The 22,098-nt window shown below is 40.6% G+C and overlaps 1 protein-coding gene across 2 annotated transcripts in view; it reads right to left on the reverse strand.

Moving 5' to 3' along the window:
• LOC126188008 (ras GTPase-activating-like protein IQGAP1) overlaps nucleotides 1–22,098 on the reverse strand; it is a 334,889-nt gene that overhangs the window by 257,484 nt on the left and 55,307 nt on the right. For both annotated transcript variants that reach the window (XM_049929428.1, XM_049929435.1), the window contains exons 5-6: nucleotides 10,289–10,446; nucleotides 1,247–1,381 (exon numbers count right to left, since the gene is read on the reverse strand). In XM_049929428.1, coding sequence (XP_049785385.1) covers nucleotides 1,247–1,381; nucleotides 10,289–10,446 — 293 coding nt within the window. The remainder of the gene's footprint in view (nucleotides 1–1,246; nucleotides 1,382–10,288; nucleotides 10,447–22,098) is intronic.

The following is a 22,098-nucleotide window of genomic DNA, read 5'->3' on the forward strand; positions in this document are numbered from 1 at the left end:
TCCCCACTCCACCAAGAGTGTCTTTCCGCCGTCCACCTAACCTTCGTAACCTCTTAGTACATCCCTATGAAATCCCCAAACCACCTTCCCTACCCTCTGGCTCCTACCCTTGTAACCGCCTCCGGTGTAAAACCTGTCCCATGCACCCTCCCACCACCACCTATTCCAGTCCTGTAACCCGTAAGGTGTACACCATCAAAGACAGAGCCACGTGTGAAAGCACCCACGTGATCTACCAACTGACCTGCCTACACTGTGAAGCCTTCTATGTGGGAATGACCAGCAACAAACTGTCCATTCGCATGAATGGACACAGGCAGACAGTGTTTGTTGGTAATGAGGATCACCCTGTGGCTAAACATGCCTTGGTGCACGACCAGCACATCTTGGCGCAGTGTTACACCGTCCGGGTTATCTGGATACTTCCTACTAACACCAACCTATCCGAACTCCGGAGATGGGAACTTGTTCTTCAATATATCCTCTCTTCCCGTTATCCACCAGGCCTCAATCTCCGCTAATTTCAAGTTGCCGCCACTCATACCTCACCTGTCATTCAACAACATCTTTGCCTCTGCACTTCTGCCTCGACTGACATCTCTGCCCAAACTCTTTGTCTTTAAATATGTCTGCTTGTGTCTGTATATGTGTGGATGGATATGTGTGTGTGTGCGCGAGTGTATACCCGTCCTTTTTTCCCCATAAGGTAAGTCTTTCCGCTCCCAGGACTGGAATGACTCCTTACCCTCTCCCTTAAAACCCACATCTTTTCGTCTTTCCCTCTCCTTCCCTCTTTCCTGATGAGGCAACAGTTTGTTGCGAAATCTTGAATTTTGTGTGTATGTTTGTGTTCGTTTGTGTGTCTGTCGACCTGCCAGCACTTTCATTTGGTAAGTCACACCATCTTTGTTTTAATGTATATTTTTCCTTCATGGAATGTTTCCTTCTATTATATATATATATATATATATATATATATATATATATATATATATATATATATTATATTTTAAGCAATAATGATGTACAACATAACGCCTCCAAAACCACGGAAAGAAAGATGGCAACAATGGGGAAAAAAATCACTTAAGAAAACCCAAATTTGAAAACAGCATTCTTGAGGAGACACATAATTTCAAAATATTAAAACAGGTAATGAGAGTTTCAAAAATCAAAAGCTACAGATTGTATACAATCCCTCTGTAATTTGCCTTTAGACCTACAATAATTTCTTACTAAAACATACTCGGTTTAGCATAACCTCAGTCTTCCTCTCCTTTGCTTTCACAAGTGCCAGTCCATATCCTTCCATTAATGATTTTTCAATGAACTGTAGTCCCAGACTGGGATTCTGCAATGCTGCCTGAAGAGTAACAGGGTCCTGAAACAATGATGAAGATTAACCAATTATTTTCCCCACCTGAAAAAAATGAATAATTAATTTTTACAGTAGGGCATGAAAAGGACTGTTCCACAATTAACTCTTACTGTGAAAAAGAAACACAACATAGCAAAATTCATTTAAAAAAAAAAAAACTATACTATTTGGAGGTTAAATGTACTTCTACTCTGACTTGTCTTTTTTTTTTTTTTTTCTCTTAATAGGAATTCTACACAGCTGTACACAGTATTGCTACACTGCTTGCAACATACAGGGCGATTCAAAAAGAATACCACAACTTTAGGAATTTAAAACTCTGCAACGACAAAAGGCAGAGCTAAGCACTATCTGTCGGCGAATTAAGGGAGCTATAAAGTTTCATTTAGTTGTACATTTGTTCGCTTGAGGCGCTGTTGACTAGGCGTCAGCGTCAGTTGATGCTAAGATGGCGACCGCTCAACAGAAAGCTTTTTGTGTTATTGAGTACGGCAGAAGTGGGGCACTGAGAATCCGCGGGAAACAACTGAGTATGAACGTGACTCGCCTAAGGTGAACATTTTCTGTGCCATTTCAGCCATTAAAGTTTTTGGTCCCTTTTTCTTCGAAGGTGCTACTGTAACTGGACTACAGTATCTGGAGATGTTAGAGAATTGGCTGTTCCCTCAGCTCGAACAAGAAGCACAACAATTCATATTTCAGCAGGATGGAGCGCCACCACATTGGCACTTATCTGTCTGTAACTACCTGAACGTCAACTACCCGAGGCGATGGATCGGCCGCCAGGCAGCCCGTGACAGAGCACTTCATCACTAGCCTCCAAGAAGCCCTGATCTTACTGCCTGCGATTTTTTCTTATGGGGGTATGTTAAGGATATGGTGTTTCGGCCACCTCTCCCAGCCACCATTGATGATTTGAAACGAGAAATAACAGCAGCTATCCAAACTGTTACGCCTGATATGCTACAGAGAGTGTGGAACGAGTTGGAGTATCGGGTTGATATTGCTCGAGTGTCTGGAGGGGGCCATATTGAACATCTCTGAAATTGTTTTTGAGTGAAAAAAAACTTTTTTAAATACTCTTTGTAATGATGTGTAACAGAAGGTTATATTATGTTTCTTTCATTAAATACACATTTTTAAAGTTGTGGTATTCTTTTTGAATTACCCTGTATAATGTTTCTCTCCTTTTTTATTTTCTGTTCTTGCATTTATATTCCAGGAATTTCATATTTAAAGTCATAAATCCATAAAAGCTCCTTAACAGAATTATTTATTTTCATATACTAACAACTTATCAAATAGAAGAGCTGCTGAGCGATGAACTACAGATGGGTTGGCCTCTTAAGGTGAAATCAATTTCAGATGCAACAGTATGCACAATATGCACAATGCAACAGTCCCTCTCTTGGGAACAGCGTAATTTTGATGCGTACTCCCAATGAAGAAACACGGCTCAGGATTCCCACACCATTACAGCAACATATTTTGAAACTAATACACAGTGGACAACGTGGAATCATTAGAACTAAGCAGCTAGCAAACCAGAATTTTATGTGGTTTGGGCTAAACAAGCAGAAAACAGGTGACCGCACACTGTCATGCATGTGCAGGTAACCAAGCAGTGCTGCACTAATTTTTTCAACTGACCTCAACCTGACCATCCTTGGCAATGCATTCAGTTTGGTTTTGCTGGTTCTTTCTGGAACACAAGGTGGCAGATCATCATCAATGTGTTCAGTAGACATCCATTTGTCATTCCAATGAACTTGCCAACTAGTACTAGCACTACAAAAGCACTTGCTTTGTTCTTTTGCTAAGAAGGCTTGCCTTGCACAAATTATTGTTTCAGACAATGATCCACATTTTTCTTTATTGGAATTTCAACAATTTTGCCAACAAAATGGGATTCATCATTTTGAACAGCACCATTCCTCTTCAGTTGAAAAGGGAAATCAAATGTTTCATTCGCACTTTAAAGGCTCAGACATCCAAAATTTGTTCTTCACACATTTGTTTCTCAGCAGCTACAGCATTTTGTCTTTTCACAACTCTTTGCAAGCATAATTATTACATGGTCGCCATTAGGGGATTCTTCTGCATATATTTCACGCTTGACAGCCTGCTTTAGACGTTAACTTCGCAAAAAAGTTCTGTACGAAGGACAAAGCTTTCTACCATGTCTTTAATAAAGCTCACAACTGAAAATATCACATTGTCCCTCAAACAAATGGCAAAGCTCACTATACCATTCACAGCAAAACTGGCACCCACTGACAGTAACAAAATCAACAAAATTTTCCTGATTAATATAATCCTGCTGTAGATTTTTTTGTTTCCTGCATACCAGACTGCTGTTCCAAGCAGCCCTTTCCTGTGCCTGACATTTGTGCACATGGGTTGTCAGATGCCTCTGCCATGGAGATTGCCTCCACAGCTGCTGCCACATCATCTGTTACCATTTATGGCAACATCAGTTACAGACATGAAGCCTGCATCTACTGTATAGCCTTCAGCGTCCACAACAGCAACAGTGCTGTACCAACCTGTGCTGTTAGATGGACATTCTATTTTTGGGAGATGTTCCGGGGAAGTTCACAAGAGGTATGTCACGATAGCCATGGCCAACTCCATCAGAATGGTGTCTCCCTGTCTTCATCAACTACAACTGGTGCATTTCGCACCACTCATATTTCCACAGTAGAAACATTTAAACCAGCTGCCGTGATATGCAGTCATGATTGGTCCACACAGCTTTTTAAGCTGCTGCACTCAGGTTGTCCTAAGATTATCCTCAGGTTACTCTCAGATCGCACCAAGTGTACGGATGACAGTGCACTGACATCTTACGAACCTAGTGCAACACTATTGCTATTGTGACTTCTAATGGATATTCTACACCTTTACTAGTGGAATAGAGAATGATATTTCAGACAGATTACAGGATACAAACTTTTGTGTATTTAACAGTGTATATATTGTAAATAAATATATTTATGTTTGAATCATTCTATAGTGTTTGACATTTTCTAGTGTGTCCATCCACCTCATTACACTGACAGACCCAACAGAAGTCACATTCTTAGATGCAGCTGGTCATAATTGGAGGAACTGTGATCGCAGATGTGGCATGATCTCAGATGTTTCAATAGAAGTTTCTGATGCATTAGCAAAATATTCACTGGGTGATGTGAGTGAGGCTGAACACAACTTCAGCTGTCATCACATTGAGATCCATCTTGAAGGCCATCTGCGCATCAAATAGAACTATTTCAGTCGTTGGCCCAATGTTCAGTGGTATGACATCTGAATGAGGTCTTCAACCATAAACATAGATGTTCTACACTTCGATGTTCATGAGAATTGTGAATTGGCATCCTAGCATGTTTTAGCTGTACTAGAGCACACAGCCAAAACAAATTTTTTGAATGACAATCATCTGCCACACTATCTGCCGTTATTTGTATTAAAATATCCTTTTCTTTGGGATTGTTGTCACTGCATAGTCTTGGATGTGTACCCATTTTCGAATGAGTGTACTATAACCTGTTGGAATGATTTTTGGGTGAAACTTAAAACTTTGGTATAGTAAGGTATGACTAAACGAGAGTGCAATCTTACACTTGCACGTGGCGTGTTACGTCACTGTTCTTCTTAAGAAACTTGATATCATTTCGTTTATTTTGATATCTGGCCAACCCACTGCATTTTAGCAATGTATGACTAGACAAAAGAATAAGTGTAACCCAAAAGTGCCCATTTGACGAATTATACTATATTCACTTGGGCTATATAGCAGACACTGTGCGGTACTTGAAAATCAAAAGAAAATTTTATTTCAACCCACCAAACAACAACCAGTGTAGTAGACCCTTGTTAAGAAAGGTTCTAGCATGTGTCCTCAACATTTATTTGCAATGTAAATAGCGCAAAGCCTGCGGCCAGAAACAGACCAGTTTATCCACAAAGGAGACAATTCCTGAGGTTGCCAATATTGACTGACGTATCTTGAATGACAGTTTCTGTTTTAGTCACTTCCACTGTTAGTGTGGAAACACTTCTGTTGTGCCTAAAGTGTTGTCTTCCTTATGGCAGATTTCTCTTTAGCGAGAACAGTTCTTGCCTCAGCCGTCCACTTCAAATCTATCCCCTCATTTGGGGAACTGATGGAGTGAGACACCACCATTGCCTGGACAGTACTGGGTCAATACTAATATGGTTGAAAAATTTTTAACATCCATTGTTGTTCATACTTGTTACAAAATTCCAGTCACTCCAGATGGCATAGATAAGACTGAATACCATCTGGGTGGGATTATAAAGACAAAATGGGATAAGTACCATAGACTTTACATTTCATGATCGATATAAAAAAAATTTAGAATTCTGATACTTGTTTGATGACTATATCCTCAAAATGGCAAAGTAGTTGAAAGCGCATGTAATTCCTGGGCTCTTCTGATCATACCTAATTTTTGAAGTTACCAGCACCTGTTCTTAAGAAACTTGATATCCATGAACCATGGACCTTTCCATTGGTGGGGAGGCTTTTGTGCCTCAGCGACACAGATAGCTGTACCGTAGGTGCAACCACATTGGAGGGGTATCTGTTGAGAGGCCAGATAAATGTGTGGTTCCTGAAGAGAGGCAGCAGCCTATTCAGTAGTTGCAAGGGCAACAGTCTGGATGATTGAGTGATCTAGCCCTGTAACATTAACCAAAATGGCCTTGCAGTGCGGGTACTGTGAACGGCTGAAAACAAGGGGAAACTTAATGTATGGTTAAATGACGATGGCATTGTTTTGGGTAAAATATTCCTCAGGCAAAATAGTCTGCCATTCTGAACTCCGAGCAGGGACTACTCAGGAGAAACACAACTGGCGTTCTGCGGATCGGAGCATGGACTGTCAGATCCCTTAATCGGCCAGGTAGGTCAGAAAATTTAAAAAGGGAAATGGATAGATTAAAGTTAAATACAGTGGCAATTACTAAAGTTTGGCAGCAGGAGGAACAAGGCTTCTGGTCAGGTGAATACAGGGTTATAAATACAAAATCAAATAGGGGTAATGCAGGAGTAGGTTTAATAACGAATAAAAAATAGGAGTGCGGGTAAGCTACTACAAACAGCATAGTGAACACATTATTGTAGCAATGATGCCTACCACAGCAGTAAGAGCATATATGCCAACTAGCTCTGCAGATGATGAAGAGAGTGAAGAAATGTATGATGAGATAAAAGAAATTATACAGATAGTGAAGGAAGACGAAAATTTAATAGTGATGGGGGACTGGAATTCCAATAGCAGGAAAAGGAAGAGAAGGAAAAGTAGTAGGTGAATATGGAAACGGGTTAAGGAATGAAAGAGGAAGCCGCCTGGTAGAATTTTGCACAGAGCATAACTTAATCATAGCTAACACTTGGTGTAATAATCGTGAAAGAAGGTTGTTATGTGGAAGAGGCCTGGACACACTGGAAGGTTTCAGATAGATTACATAATGGTAAGACAGAGATTTAGGAAGCAGGTTTTAATTTGTAAGACATTTCCAAGGGCAGATGTGGACTTTGACCATAATTTGTTGGTTATGGACTGCAGATCAAAACTGAAGAAACTGCAAAAAGGCGGTATTTAAGGAGATGGGACATAGCTAAACTGAAAGAACCAGTGGTTGTAGAGAGTTTCAGAGACAGCATTAGGGAACGATTGACAAGAACAAGGGAAAGAAACACAGTAGAAGAAGAATGGGTAGCTTCGAGAGATGAAATAGTGAATGCAGCAAAGGATCAAGTAGGTAAAAAGACAAGGGCTACTAGAAATCCTTGGGCATCAGAAGAGAAACTGAATTTAATTGATGAAAGGAAAAATACATAAAAATGCAGTAAATGAAGCAGGCAAAAAGGATTACAAACATCTCAAAAATGGGATTCGCAGGAAGTGCAATATGGCTAAGCACAAATGGCTAGAGGGCAAATGTAGAAATATAAAGGCATGTATCACTACAGGTAAGATAGATAACTGCCTACAGGAAAATTAGGAAGACCTTTGGAGAAAAGAGAACCTCCTGTATGAAAATCAAGAGCTCAGATTGAAACCCAGTTCTAAGCAAAGAGGGGAAAGCAGAAAGGTGGAAGGATTATATAGAGGGTCTATATAAGGGCAATGTACTTGAGGGAAATATTAAGGAAATGGAAGAGGATGAAGATGAAGATGAAATGGGAGATATGATACTACATGAAGAATTTGACACAGCACTGAAAGACCTAAGTTAAAACAAGACCCCGGCAGCAGACAACTTTCCATTAGAACTACTGATAGACTTGGGAGAGGCAGCCATGACGAAACTCTACCATCTGGTGAGCAAGATGTATGAGACAGGTGAAATCCCCCCAGACTTCAATAAGAATATAATAATTCCGATCCCAAAGAAAGTAGGTGTTGACAAGTGTGAAAATTGCCAAACTATCAGGTTAATAAGTCACAGATGCAGAATACTAACACCAATTCTTTACAGACAAATGGAAAAACTGGTAGAAGCCGACCTCAGGGAAGATCAGTTAATATTCCACATAAATGTTAGAACACGTGAGGTAATACTGACACTAAGACTTATCTTAGAAGATAGGAAAGGCAAACCTATGTTTCTAGCATTTGTAGACTTAGAGAAAGCTTTTGACAGTGTTGATGGAATACTCTCTTTCAAATTCTGAAAATGGCAGGGGTCAAATGCAGGGAGCGAAAGGCTAGTTACAATTTGTACAGAAACCAGATGGCAGTTATAAGAGTCGAGGGGCATGAAAGGGAAGCAGTGGTTGGGAAGGGAGTAAGACAGGGTTGTAGCCTATCTGTGATGTTATTCAATCTGTATATTGAGCAATCAGTAAAGGACACAAAAGAAAAATTTGTAGTAGGGTTAAAATCCATGGAGAAGAAATAAAAACTTTGAGGTTTGCCCATGACGTAATTCTGACAGAGACAGCAAAGGACCTGGAAGAGCAGTTGAACAGAATGGACAGTTTCTTGAAAGGAGGATATAAGGCTACCATCAACAAAAGCAAAGTGAAGATAATGGAATGTAGTCGAATTAAATCAGGTGATGCTGAGGGAATTAGATCAGGAAATGAGACACATAAGGTAGTAGAACATCAAGTATAGATTTAAGTGTCAGGAAGTAATTTCTGAAAGTATTTGTATGGAGTGTAGCTATGTACAGAAGTGAAACATGGATGATAAATAGTTTGGACAAGAAGAGAATAGAAGCTTTTGAAATGTGGTGCTACAGAAGAATGCTGAAGATTAGATGGGTAGATCACATAACTAATGAGGAGGTACTTAACAGAATTGGGAGAAGAGGAATTTGTGGGACAACTTTACTAGAAGGGATCGGTTGGTAGGGCATGTTCCGAGGCATCAAGGAATCACCAATTTAATATTGGAGGGCAGCATGTAGGGTAAAAATCGTAGAGGGAGACCAAGAGATGAATACACTAAGCAGATTCAGAAGGATGTAGGCTGCAGTGGGTATGTGAAGATGAAGACGCTTGCACAGGATAGAGTAGCATGGAGAGCTGCATCAAACCAGTGTCTGGAATGAAGACTACAACAACAACAGTGTCAGAATGTGACAAAGTGTGTGTGTGTGTGTGTGTGTGTTTTTTTTTTTTTTTTTTGGGGGGGGGGGTTGTTATATGTTGCATGGTTGATGGTGTGGCAGGGAGTACCACAGCACTTCTGTGATCGCACATTTGTTAATGGCAGCTACCAAGGAACTGTATGTTGCTTTGCCACATATGATTCAGACCAGGATGAATTGACTCTCCAATTGTGTAAACCAAAGTAACAGGTTGTTCTGACAAATTGGTGGTGGCTTCAATGCTACTTTACTGAGCATTCAATATGTCCATCATAGTGAACAGTAAGAGCAGATGGTACATGGCAAGAATGTTATCGATTGGTGTGCATGTCACAGGTATTCTGAAAATTTACACAATCTGCATAAAATTACTCTGCTGTGAGCTCTGGACATCACCATAATGCAAAGGTTTATAATGCTTTATTATTTCTTACATTGCAGTAAGAGATAAAAGAGAAACTACATTTGTCACTAATGAAGATATCATTTGACAGAGAATAGGCAGTCATAGGGTTAAAGTGATGAAAAGCAGTGTTGACATTAATAAGACCAACCACAGCACAAGTTTCATATTTTCTATAATAATATTATTTTGCCCTCAAAGTGTTTATAAGAAAACTTTCTCCTGCTTCAGACCCACTCACATTGAACAAAAACCCTGATTAATTGCAAAACAGCAGTAACATATATCTAATGATTATCAATATTGAAGTCATTATGGGTACGATGGGACTATGTGTGCTTTTCCTTTTTGGTTCATTTTTGTCAAAGTGTACTTTCCACAAAACCCATTTTCAAGTTTTTATTTTGAACTGTATTTACCATTACATTCTGGACTCGCTTTTTAATTGAGACCCAAAGCAGAAACATGTTTCAGTCGTTCTCCTCTAGTGTTTGTCTTCTTTTCATTTGTAAACTTTGTTGACAACTACATTGCCTTGGGCTTAGGTACAAACTGATACTGTGTAGGTCACTATTTGGTAGGATACAGCCCAAGTTAATAAAAAAATTACTTATCAGGTAGCAATTAACAAATATTATTAGCTTCATTCCTCTGGCAAGAAAGATGCAACGTTGGAGCAAAAAATGAATACCCATTACATAATCTGTGAATAGTCCCATTTTCCTCCACTCATTCCTCTTTTTTTACCAGATGAAGGAAACCACAGTACTAAAGAAGATGTATATGTCAGGTTGTATTTCAGTCCGGTACTGTCTCTTAAATAGACATACCTTATGTATGATACTGGATAATCCTAACATTTCCAAATTTATAGTTACCACATTGTCTATAGCTCTGTTCAGATCTGCAATGGCAATCTCTACAGATTCATGATCTTGTCCTGCTTCCTTTGCAAGAAGCCCTCCAATCCTCTGAAATGCTGGCAAGGGATTGCCATACTCTTCCAGGTCACGCCTCACTGCACCAATCTCTTCCGCTTGTAGAGAAACATAATAAAATTAAAGATCTTTTAAGTACATGAATTATTTGTCATAGGAAAACTATGCCATACAACTACAGTCATTTTATTTAATTGCCCAGCAAAAAATGCACAGCAGTTTTAGGGCTTAAAAAAAGAAAAGGAAACCATCAAACAACAGAAAATGCAGGATGGAATGCAACAATATTATGAAAAGGAAGGTTCCTTCTCACCATGTAACAGAGATGCTAAGTCGCATATAGGCACAACAAAAAGACTGTCACAAATAAAACTTTCGACCACTAAGGCCTTCATCAACAATAGACGTAGACACACACACACACACACACACACACACACACACACACACACACACCACTGCAGTCTCAAGCAACTGAAAATTGGGTGGGGGTATGGAGGAGGCTGGAGCAGGTAGGGGGAGGGATAGCACGATGGAGGTATGGAGAAGGTTGGAGCAGGGAGGGGGTGGTATAGGGGATTTGGGGGGGGGGGGGGGGGGAGTAGTAGAAAAGGAGATAAGTAAAAAAAAGACTGAGTGTGATGAAAGACTGAGTGTGATGGCTGAACGATGGCTGTTTAGTGCTGGAATGGGAACAGGAAAGGGACTGGATGGGTGAGGACAGTGACTAGCGAAGGTTGAGGCCAGGAGGGTTATGGGAGCATAGGATGTATTGCAGGGACAGTTCCCATCTCCGCAATTAAGAAAAGCTGGTGTTGGTGGAAGGATCCATATGCCACAAGCTGTGAAGTAGCCATTGAAATGAAGGATGTCAAGTTTGGCAGTGTGTTCAGCAACACAGTGGTCCACTTGTTTCTTGGCCACAGTTTGTCTATGGCCATTCATGTGGACAGACAGCTTGATAATTGTCATGCCCACATAGAATGCAGCACAGTGGTTGCAGCTTAGCTTGTAGATCACATGACTGGTTTCACAGGTAGCCCTGCCTTTGATGGGATAAGTGATGTTCATGACCGGACTGAAGTAGGTGATGGTGGGAGAATGTATGGGACACGTCTTGCATCTAGGTCTATTACTGGGGTATGAGCCATGAGGTAAGGGGTTGTGAGCAGGGGTTGTGTAAGGATGGACGAGTATATTGTGTAGGTTCGGTGGACAACAGAATACCACTGTGGGAGGGTGGGAAGGATAGCGGGCAGGACATTTCTCATTTCAGGCCACGACAAACAGTAGTTCAAAACCCTGGTGGAGAATGTAATTCAGTTGCTCCAATCCTGGGTGGTACTCAGTTACGAGGGGAATGCTCCTCTGTGGCCGGACAGTGGGACTTTGGGAGATGGTGGGAGCTTGGAAAGATAAGGTACAGGAGATTTGTTTTTGTACAAGGTTGGGAGGATAATTACAGTCTGTGAAGGCGTTAGTGAGACTTTCGGTATATTTTGAGAGGGACCACTCATCACTGCAGATGCGACGACCAAAGGTGGCTAGGCTGTACGGAAGGGACTTCTTGGTATGAAATGCATGGCAGCCATCTTTGGTTGAGACTAATACTGAACCCTGCTTAACTCTATTCACGCCTCACCCAACCATGATCCACCCCCACTGCCCCCAAATCACCCCGTGAACTTTCCAGAGTTTCTTAAACTTGAATCTTGCCTCATCATCATTCCCCAAATCCCTCAACATTCAAACAAACCTTACATCAACAGAAAGAAGTGAATTCCACCATCTAAAAACTGATCCCGACCTCATAATCCTACCTGCGGACAAAGGCTCCACCACTGTTGTTTTGAACCGCAAGGATTACCTGGCAGAAGGACTACACCAGCTTTCAGATACTTCCATCTACAAACCTTGCCACATTGACCCCATTCCAGAAATCCAGCAGGATCTCCAGTCACTACTCAAATCCTTAGGCCCTCAGGAACCTCTCCCCTGTGTCCATCTCTCTGCTCACCCCTACCACTCCCCGCACTCCTACCTTCTACATGCTTCCTAAAATCCATAAACCTAACCACCCAGGATGCCCTATTGAACCCCCACTGAGAGAATCTCTGCTCTCATAGACCAACACCTTCAACCTATTACCTGGAACCTACTATTCTATGTAAAAGATACCAACAATTTCCTCCACCGACTCTCCACAATTCCAGTCCCTTTACGACATGGTGCCCTGCTCATCACTATTGATGCCACCTCCCTTTACACAAACATTCCTACGGCCCATGGCCTTTCCACTACTGAAAACTATTTTTCCCAACGCCAGATGGATTTCAAACCAACAAACTCCTTCCTAGTCGCCATGACCAACTATATTCTCATCCACAATTACTTCTCATTTGAAGGTGTTACCTACAAACAAATCCGGGGTACAGCTATGGGCACCCGCATGCCACAATCCTATGCCAACCTGTTCATGGGCCATCTAGAGGAATCCTTCCTAAAAACCCAGAATCCTAAACCCCTCACCTGGTTCAGATTCACTGATGACATCTTTGCTATCTGGATCGAGGGTGAGGACACCCTAACCACATTCCTCCTGAACCTCAACAAATTCTCCCCAATTTGCTTCACCTGGTCCTACTCACCCAAACAAGCCACCTTCCTAGATGTTGACCTCCACATCAAAGATGGCTACATCAGTTCCTCCATCCATATCACACTTACTAACTGCCAGCAATGCCTCCATTTCGACAGCAGCTACTCATTCCATACCAAGAAGTCCTTTCCGTACAGGCTAGCCAACAGCGGTTGTCACATCTACCGTGACAAGCACTCTCTCTTGAAATATACCGAAGGTCTCACTGAAGCCTTGACAGATTGTAACTATCCACCCAACCTTGTATAAAAACGAATCTCCTGTGCCATATCTTTCCAGTATCCCACCACCTCCCAAAATCCCACTGTCCGGCCAAATAGGGTCATTCCTCTTGTAACTCAGTACCCCCCAGGACTGGAGTAAGTGAATTACATTCTCCACCAGGGTTCCAACTACCTCTCGTTGCGCCCTAAAATGAGAAATGTCCTGCCCACTATCCTTCCCAGTAGTACCACAACGTTCACCGAGCCTACACAATATACTCACCCACCCTTACACAATCCCTGCACCCAACCCTGTACCTCGTGGCTCATGCCCCTGTAATAGACCTAGATGCAAGACCTGTCCCATACACCCTCCCACCACCACCTACTCCAGTCCGGTCACGAACACCACCTATCCCACCAAAGGCAGGGCTAACTGTGAAACTAGTCATGTGATCTACAAACTAAGCTGCAACCACTGTGCTGCATTCTATGTGGGCAAGACAACCAACAAGCTGTCTGTCCACATGAATGGCCACAGACAAACTGTGGCCAAGAAACAAGTGGACCACCCTGTCACTGAACATGCTGCCAAACATGACATCCTTCATTTCAGTGAGTGCTTGACAGCCTGTGCCATATGGATCCTTCCACCAACACCAGCTTTTCTGAACTGCACAGCTGGGAACTTTCCCTGCAATACTCCTATGCTCCTGTAACCCTGCTGGCATCTACCTTCGTTAGTCGCTGTCCTCACCCAGTCAGCCCCTTCCATTTTCCCATTTCAGCACTACACAGCCATTATTCCACCATCACACTCGGTATTTTTACTTCTCTCTTTTTCTGCTACTTCCCCCACCTCTTCCCCTCCGCACCTCTCCCCTACCCTCTGTCTAACCTGCAGCACTTCACTGTCTGACACCCCCACCATACTATCCCTTCCTCTCCCCACTCCAATCTCTTCCTTACCCCCACCCAGTTGCTACTCCCATCATGCACTGCTGCTGCTTGCAGTGATTTCACTTGCCTGAGGCTGCAGTCGCATGTGTGAGAGTTGTGTCTGCTTGTGTGTATTGTTGGCAAAGGCCTTAATGGCTGGAAGCTTTATTTGTGGCAGTCTTTTTGTTGTGCCTATCTGCGACTCAGCATCTCCACTATATGGTGAGCACAAACTTTCCTTTTCATAAAGAATACCATCAGCTATTTTACCTACACTGGAATGGAACATTTTTGTGTGATTTAAGACAATACAAATTAAATTTACTTGTCACACACACACACACACACACACACACACACACACACAGCTCTATTTAATTTTATTTATATGTGTATTCTGCTTACTGGATTATGCATCGCTGCATCGAGACTATGGAATATGTTAACATATAAATTATATAAAAATGCAAGGAAGGGATCTTATTTAAAAGATTTCAAGATCTTAAGGACAGTACACTAAAACTGGCAAACACTGTTTACAGGAAGAATAAAAGCAGAATAATAAAAATGGAAAGAAGTGAAAAACTAGTGTCATACAATGATTGTCATCTACAGGTTGACATCTAAAATTCTAAATATATCATAGTGGAGATCAGCATTCACTCTTGTGTTTTCATGCTACATTTCATAGTGCAACTAACTAACAATGATAAATATTATGGAGCAATCAATATGGAGATGTCCAGACTGTCTTAAAAAACTATGACTGGAAGTTTTTGGGAGCACCCAAACATAACAACTGCCTAATATCATGCCCTGAAATGAGTTCCATTCTATATGACATTTTGTCTTGCCCACCACACCGAGTATAGTGTCTCATCACTACCCGCCCCCAATATCCTGCTCAGCTTCTATGCTCCCTCTGCACCCAGTTTGTTACCCTACGGCTCCTACACCCAAGATTATTCCTGCTGTAAGATCTTCTCTGTGTACCCTCCTATCACCACCTACAGCACCCATGTAACTGGTATAACATCCACTATTGAGGGCTGTTATGTAAATGCTGTTCAGCCTTCTGCATTGGAAAGACTATCACCAAGTTATTGGTTATGATGAATGGCATGGATAGAGGTTGTTTATTGGCAACACATAATACTCTGTTGTGGAGTATGCTCTAAAACAGGGGTCTCCAAACTACGTGAACACCACCAGTCCAACCTGCGGCAACAGGTCAGACATGTATGATATCTGCCCCACCGTAATATTTTTTATTACTGGCAAACCTTGCTTATCGAGCAGTTCCCATAACGAGTGATTCACATGAGAAAAGAAAATTTGAGCAACTGACTCACTTAACAAACTATGTTTTGTATAAAGAGTTTGTTCAGTGTTATTTTATTCAGTATTTAATAACCATATCTGAAACCATATTCTGGATTGGATCAATCTCTTTGGCCACTATAAATAAACACTAAGTCATAGTTCTCTCACAAACTACCGCTCCGTAAAACACAATCTCTGACAGAGCAGTATCACAATGCGCCTCACGCAGCATTTGTTGTCACCTGTACCACTGCTTGGGCTTCTACAATAATGTTGCAAATTCTCTACAAAGATGTTGCAAGCTCTTTCTTCACTGGCACATGGAAACCCTTTCCCCTGTAGTATCTGTTTATGAATTCCAACTCTGATTTGTCCTCATTAACTAACACAAATTCATTAAAGATGCCCATAACAAGTAGCTATTAATAAACAATAATAATAGCCTTTTTTGGGAAATTTTAAAGCAGAGGCATAATCAAATATCTTTAGACAACTATCTTCTACGATAGAATGCACTGTACTATAAATAAAAAATCGCAATATTCTATTATAAATCTGTTTGGGTATTTATTTTTTCGGAATGGAATACAATGACCTATTTTATATGGGTTCCTATAGGGGAAAAAAGCATTTCACTTAACAAGTGTTAATCGTAACATTCAGGAACAAACCATGCTCATTAAGTGAAGTAACATAAAAATATACAATACAAATAAATCTTACAAAATACATAATCACTTGCTTTTATTTAATGATCAGTTAAGATACGCGTAACTGACATATAATGCAACTGCACATTTTAACAGTAATTATTATATCAGATTTCCTGGAAATTTACCATATATAACATATTTTAGCAATATCATTTACTCTTTGAGCCACAGTGTTTGCTGACAAACTGATGTTTTCAAATAAATTAGCTTTTTTTGGGCACATCTCTTCAACTGCTGCAACCATGCAACCCTTCAGTAATTCACTGACAGTAAATGGTTTTCCATGTTTTGCCACTGAGTGAGCCATGTGGAAATTAGGACGACTTTCTGCTTTTTGTTCAGCACTTACTTTCTTAAACATCATTTGCTGAGATTACAAACAGCATTTCAAAGACGAATATATTTCTAACTGTTGGCTTCCGGTAAATTTGGAATAACTTTGAGAATGTTTCATCTTGTAATGACGTTTTATACTGTGTACTTTGAGAACTGATATTGTTACATTGCAAATTATACACATTGCTTTATTACTTGCCTCAGTCAAGAAATATTGATTCCTCACTGCTCTTTAAAATTTTTGCACTCATTATCTTCCATTTCTTTTCCATATTTAGACAAATTCACACAAAAGGGATCTAACTGCAGATCGTAATGGTGTCAATTAATGGTATTAGGAGCAAGAGTTCTGGATAAAGAATTTTGCTAGATTTATCTTAAAGGCAGTTTTAATTAAATTACTCATTGTTAAACTCACTGTATCTTTACTAAGGAACTCTACACTTGAAACACACTAGCCTTACTAGATTTTGCTTTTCAGATTGCATACGTTGCTGCTACCCACAAGATGGTGCTGTAGTACTGCACTTAACTTCCCTAATCCCCAAAAGATGTCACTACTAAACATTTAGCACTGTTGGATGTAGTTGTAACAATACGTAAAGTGCAGCACACACACCAGCTATTGTAACTTGGACACTTGCCCGCAAGTGCCAACAGAAATTGCAGAGTGGAGGTCACGCCCACTTTTTGCACCATCTAGTCCTGAAAAGAAAATTTGTGGGTAATTCAACACTACAGTAAGTTGGTATGATAAACTATAGTCTGTCCAACTTTTCTTAAGCCACACTTGTGGTATCTGCAAGGAACAAAGAGGCAACCACTACTGCTGCTGCTGCTGCTGCTGCTGTGTGGTGAGGATTGTTACAGTGGAAAGATATCCTGTAGCGCTGATATCATATGCAACTCGTGCTAAGTTCTGATCCTTTGCTGTCACGTCAATGAGGCATAGAAGCAACAAGGTTTCATGACAGGACGTTACAATAGCCTTCAGGAGTGGTACTTATTTATAGCAATATATTTGAAATGAAATTAAGGCCACATCTCGAGGTCAAACAATAAGCAGTTCACTGTGTAATAACTACTCCAGTGCCACCCAGTTTCAGCTCATAAAAAGTGGCAGCAGCGGTAAGTGACACGAGAACTTCTGAACTGTACTGAGGTGTTCCGAACAGTACTAGGGTATCAGGCCAAAAGGAAACTTAGACTACAGCTAGGTCTCGGACCTTGGGACTTAGTGAAAGAGCCAGTGTGCCCCCTTATGCTAAAATGTTTGGAGACACTCATGATTGCGAGCCTGTTTCAACACATGTGCCATCTGGATTCTCCTCTGAGAAATATGCAGGTGGGAAATGGTATAACATCTTCCTTTTTTTTCACTCCCTTTTAGTTTTCTATGCCTTTATTTTTTGACCTGCCTTATTTCTCCCCCATCTCACCTCACCTCACATATTTACCATGTATAAAGCACTTCAGCTTTCTGCTCATATTAACTATTCCACAACGTTTTGTCAGAAATTCTGTCTTTCTTACTACCCTATCTTTCACCTTAAAGTTCTGAGGTCTTCAAATCTCACCTGGTGTAGTACACAACAATCAATTTTTCCTTCTCATGCTGACTGGTAAGTCTCCCCTAACCCAGGGTTCTTCGGTGACTTTTCCATAACACTCCCAATTTTATAAGTCTTGCCAGTCCTTTTCTTCATCCCTCTTCCTTCTCCTTCAACTCCTCTGCCAGAAGACGGAGCAACTGGCTTCAAAAGATTGCATGTTTCCTTAGCTTCTGTGTGTGTATTTTGCTACTGCTGCAGCTGCTTAGTGCTTAGTGGTGATGTTTGATTTGTGGTGCTCTCAACTGCACAGTCATCAGCACCCGTACAAAGCCCCAATTTTTTCACAGTCCAATTTTTTTTTCACAGTCCAGTCTAGTCACTGTCACAAATGATGATGATGATGATGACAACACAAACACCGGGCAGAGAAAATCCCCAACCTGGCTGGGAATCAAATCTGGGACCCCATGGTCCAGAGGTAGCAACATTAGCCTGCTGCTGCTTGGTGAGCAGATTTTTTACCTATCCAATTAACTATATTTTCAAAAATTGATTATTTGTGTTGATACATAACATAATTTGGATAGTCTTTTATTAAATACAGAATACTTTCTTTGATATGAGTAAATCATCCCAAAAATTTCATTTGGCACCACATGACAATGTGGAAGTATCCTGAACCAAGCAAACTTCCAGGCATTAATTTCTCCAGTAGTTTACCTTGTCATAATAGCCATGGTATCTTTTCAAGGTAGTTTGGGGTTCCCTTTGATAAACTCTTTTTGTATAGTGCCACTGAGACATGAGCAGAAGCAGCACAAGGTGCCACAGCAAAAATTATAAGAGCTGAATGATGATCAATTAGATATTAATCCTCCGGAACTCGCAATCTGAAAATTACTTGGTGACTTGCAAGGACTTCACAGGTCTTTCATGCAGTTCACCATGTCAGACTATATTTTGTTGATTTTGGGGTTCAGTAACCAAGATACAACTTCTTGTAATGAATTAAATATTTATCTCTTTATTACTCAAAATTATAAAAAATTTAAATTCGTATCTTCAAAAATACAAGCAAAAGTTTGCCCATAATTACAAAATCTTCTGCAAAGTTAAAGCTCCCATAGGACAAAATAACTGTTTCCTCTTGTATTGTAAATTAGTTGTATAGTCTGGAAAGAATAGATAACACTCTGGAAACATACACCAAAAATTACAGGAGAGAAACTAGAAAATATTTGCCAACAATTCAGATATAAGTTAGTTTTGGTGCACATTTCACAAATGGCAATCAAATGTTCAAGGCACAATTAGGTGTCACAAAATTTCCAACTAAATCTAGTTGACTTATTTGTCACTTTTTGTAAGGTTGCATGGCATTCGTTTCTTCTGTTTGGAAATTACAGAATTTTAAGGGTCAGCTATCTTTCCAAATGTTGGCTGCAAATATTGTTCTTGTCAACTAGAAGCTGTTGAACCCACTTCATCACTTTCATTTACTTCCAGGTTGCCTACATTTTCTCCAGTTTCTTCTGTGACTTGATTTCTATCAAATGTTTCTGCAAATTCTTCAGTTTTTTGACTGGTTCTTGAGCCATTTGGAGCAGATTCAGTTGTAACTATTGGAGGTTCATTTGCAATGTTGGTCTCCGCATCTTGACTTTCTGTTATTGTTTCATTTGCCATTCTAGTGGAAAGACATCTTATTTTTTGTCTTCGCCCATGTTTTTTGTTAATTTAGTGAGCATGATTTGTGCACTGATTGCAGCTATATTTAGCATGGGATAAAAAACAACCATTGGCCATCTTCTAGTGTTCTTGTTAACACTACACATTTCACACATCTGGTCATTAGTGTTAACATCTTTGTGTTTGCCATAGTATGTAATAATTTTAGGTTTTTGTTTTCACTCTTATCAGTATCAATCGCATAGCATTATACATGTTGGAAATGAGTACTGTATAACTTTTTTTTCAGTTTCAGGGCGTACAAAACCAAAGTGGTCTTTGGGCTAAAACCAAATATGCTTGATTTTACATTATGGTCTGTGACATCTTGAAAACTACAGGAACTGGTACTTTATTTTATTTTATTTTTTCAGTGTCGCAATGATACCGAGTTTCCTGTCCACATTTCTTCTGCCAGTCTCACATGCGAGAACCAATTATCCATCACTGTCAACCAATGCAAAACTTTTTATTCCATACTTTCAAGGTTTCAATGATATGTATTGCACAAAGGGACATCATCTCTAGAAACTTCTAATTTTTCATCAACACATCATCTCCAAGGAGTAACTTTTCTGGCAGTTTCTCATGAAATTTTGGAAATGTTCAAGAATGTGGCAACGAAAATTGTGCTTCTGTCACTCCTCTCTTGTCACTCTCTCATCAAACCATAAACATGTCGGCAGAAACAGGACATGTTTCCTGCTCATCACCATCCTGAATATTTCAACACAAGGATCTTTGGTATCCCACAAATCTAGTGTGTTGAGAAAGTGTCATTCCAGATGTGGAAAGGGTCCTTCCGGATGCCATTAAGGATACAGGGTGCACCCATCTGCAAGTGGTCGCTCATGTCGGCACCAATGACGTGTGTCGCTATGGATTGGAGGAAATCCTCTCTGGCTTCCGGCGGCTATCTGATTTGGTGAAGACTGCCAGTCTCGCTAGTGGAATGAAAGCAGAGCTCACCATCTGCAGCATCGTCGACAGGACTGACTGCGGACCTTTGGTACAGAGCCGAGTGGAGGGTCTGAATCAGAGGCTGAGACAGTTCTGCGACCGTGTGGGCTGCAGATTCCTTGACTTGCACAATAGGGTGGTGGGGTTTCAGGTTCCGCTGGATAGGTCAGGAGTCCACTACACGCAGCAGGCGGCTACGCGGGTAGCAGGGGTTGTGTGGCTTGGACTGAGTGGTTTTTTAGGTTAGATGGCCTCGGGCAAGTACAGAAAGGGCAACAGCCTCAAAGGGTGCGGGGCAAAGTCAGGACATGCGGGGACCAAGCAGCAATCGGTATTGTAATTGTAAACTGTTGAAGCTGTATTGGTAAAGTACCGGAACTTCAAGTGCTGATAGAAAGCACCGAAGCTGAAATCGTTATAGGTACGGAAAGCTGGCTGAAGCCAGAGATAAATTCTGCCGAAATTTAAACGATGTTTAGAAAGGATAGATTGCATGCAACTGGTAGTGGCGTGTTTGTCGCTGTTAGTAGTAGTTTATCCTGTAGTGAAGTAGACGTGGATAGTTCCTGTGAATTATTATGGGTGGAGGTTACACTCAACAACCGAGCTAGGTTAATAATTGGCTCCTTTTACCGACCTCCCGACTCAGCAGCATTAGTGGCAGAGAACCAACTCGTGGAGGTAACATCTTGGACCTACTGATAACAAACAGACCCGAACTTTTCGACTCTGTAAGTGCAGAACAGGGAATCAGTGATCATAAGGTTGTTGCAGGACTTCATCCAACATAGAAAAACCTAGAGGTGTGAGGCCAAGATTTCTGTCACAGGTGCAAGAAAGTGTAAGATTTGATAATGCTGGACACATGATTGATGAGCAGAGCACACAAATAAGATGTGGACAGTGTGGTAAATGCACATAATTTCGCTGTGTAAAATGCAATGTGGGACTCCATCCAAAGCAGTGTTTCATTTTGTATCACCAGTGCTAAGAAGACTAAGTGGTCTAATAAAATATTATTTTTGTCATTTGTCCTTTATTATTGCAATGTCTTGCTTTATTCATGTAATGCAGTACAGTTATTTCGTTGGTTCTACTATATGAATTTGTCATGTATACTTAATGTATAAATAAATAATGTAACCTTAAAATATAAATAAAATGAACATTACAATACCTGTGAATTATTATTGTACTTTTTCTTGATTTATTCATGTAATGAATGATAATCATGAAAATTCAGCATATTACTTGTGATAAAATTGTGTAAGGAATCCTACTCCTTTCTGCCCACTGTATGATATATCATACCTCAATAATTTTACCCCTTCTTACG

Source organism: Schistocerca cancellata, chromosome 1 (genome assembly GCF_023864275.1).
Source record: "Schistocerca cancellata isolate TAMUIC-IGC-003103 chromosome 1, iqSchCanc2.1, whole genome shotgun sequence".
Taxonomy (NCBI): domain Eukaryota; kingdom Metazoa; phylum Arthropoda; class Insecta; order Orthoptera; family Acrididae; genus Schistocerca; species Schistocerca cancellata.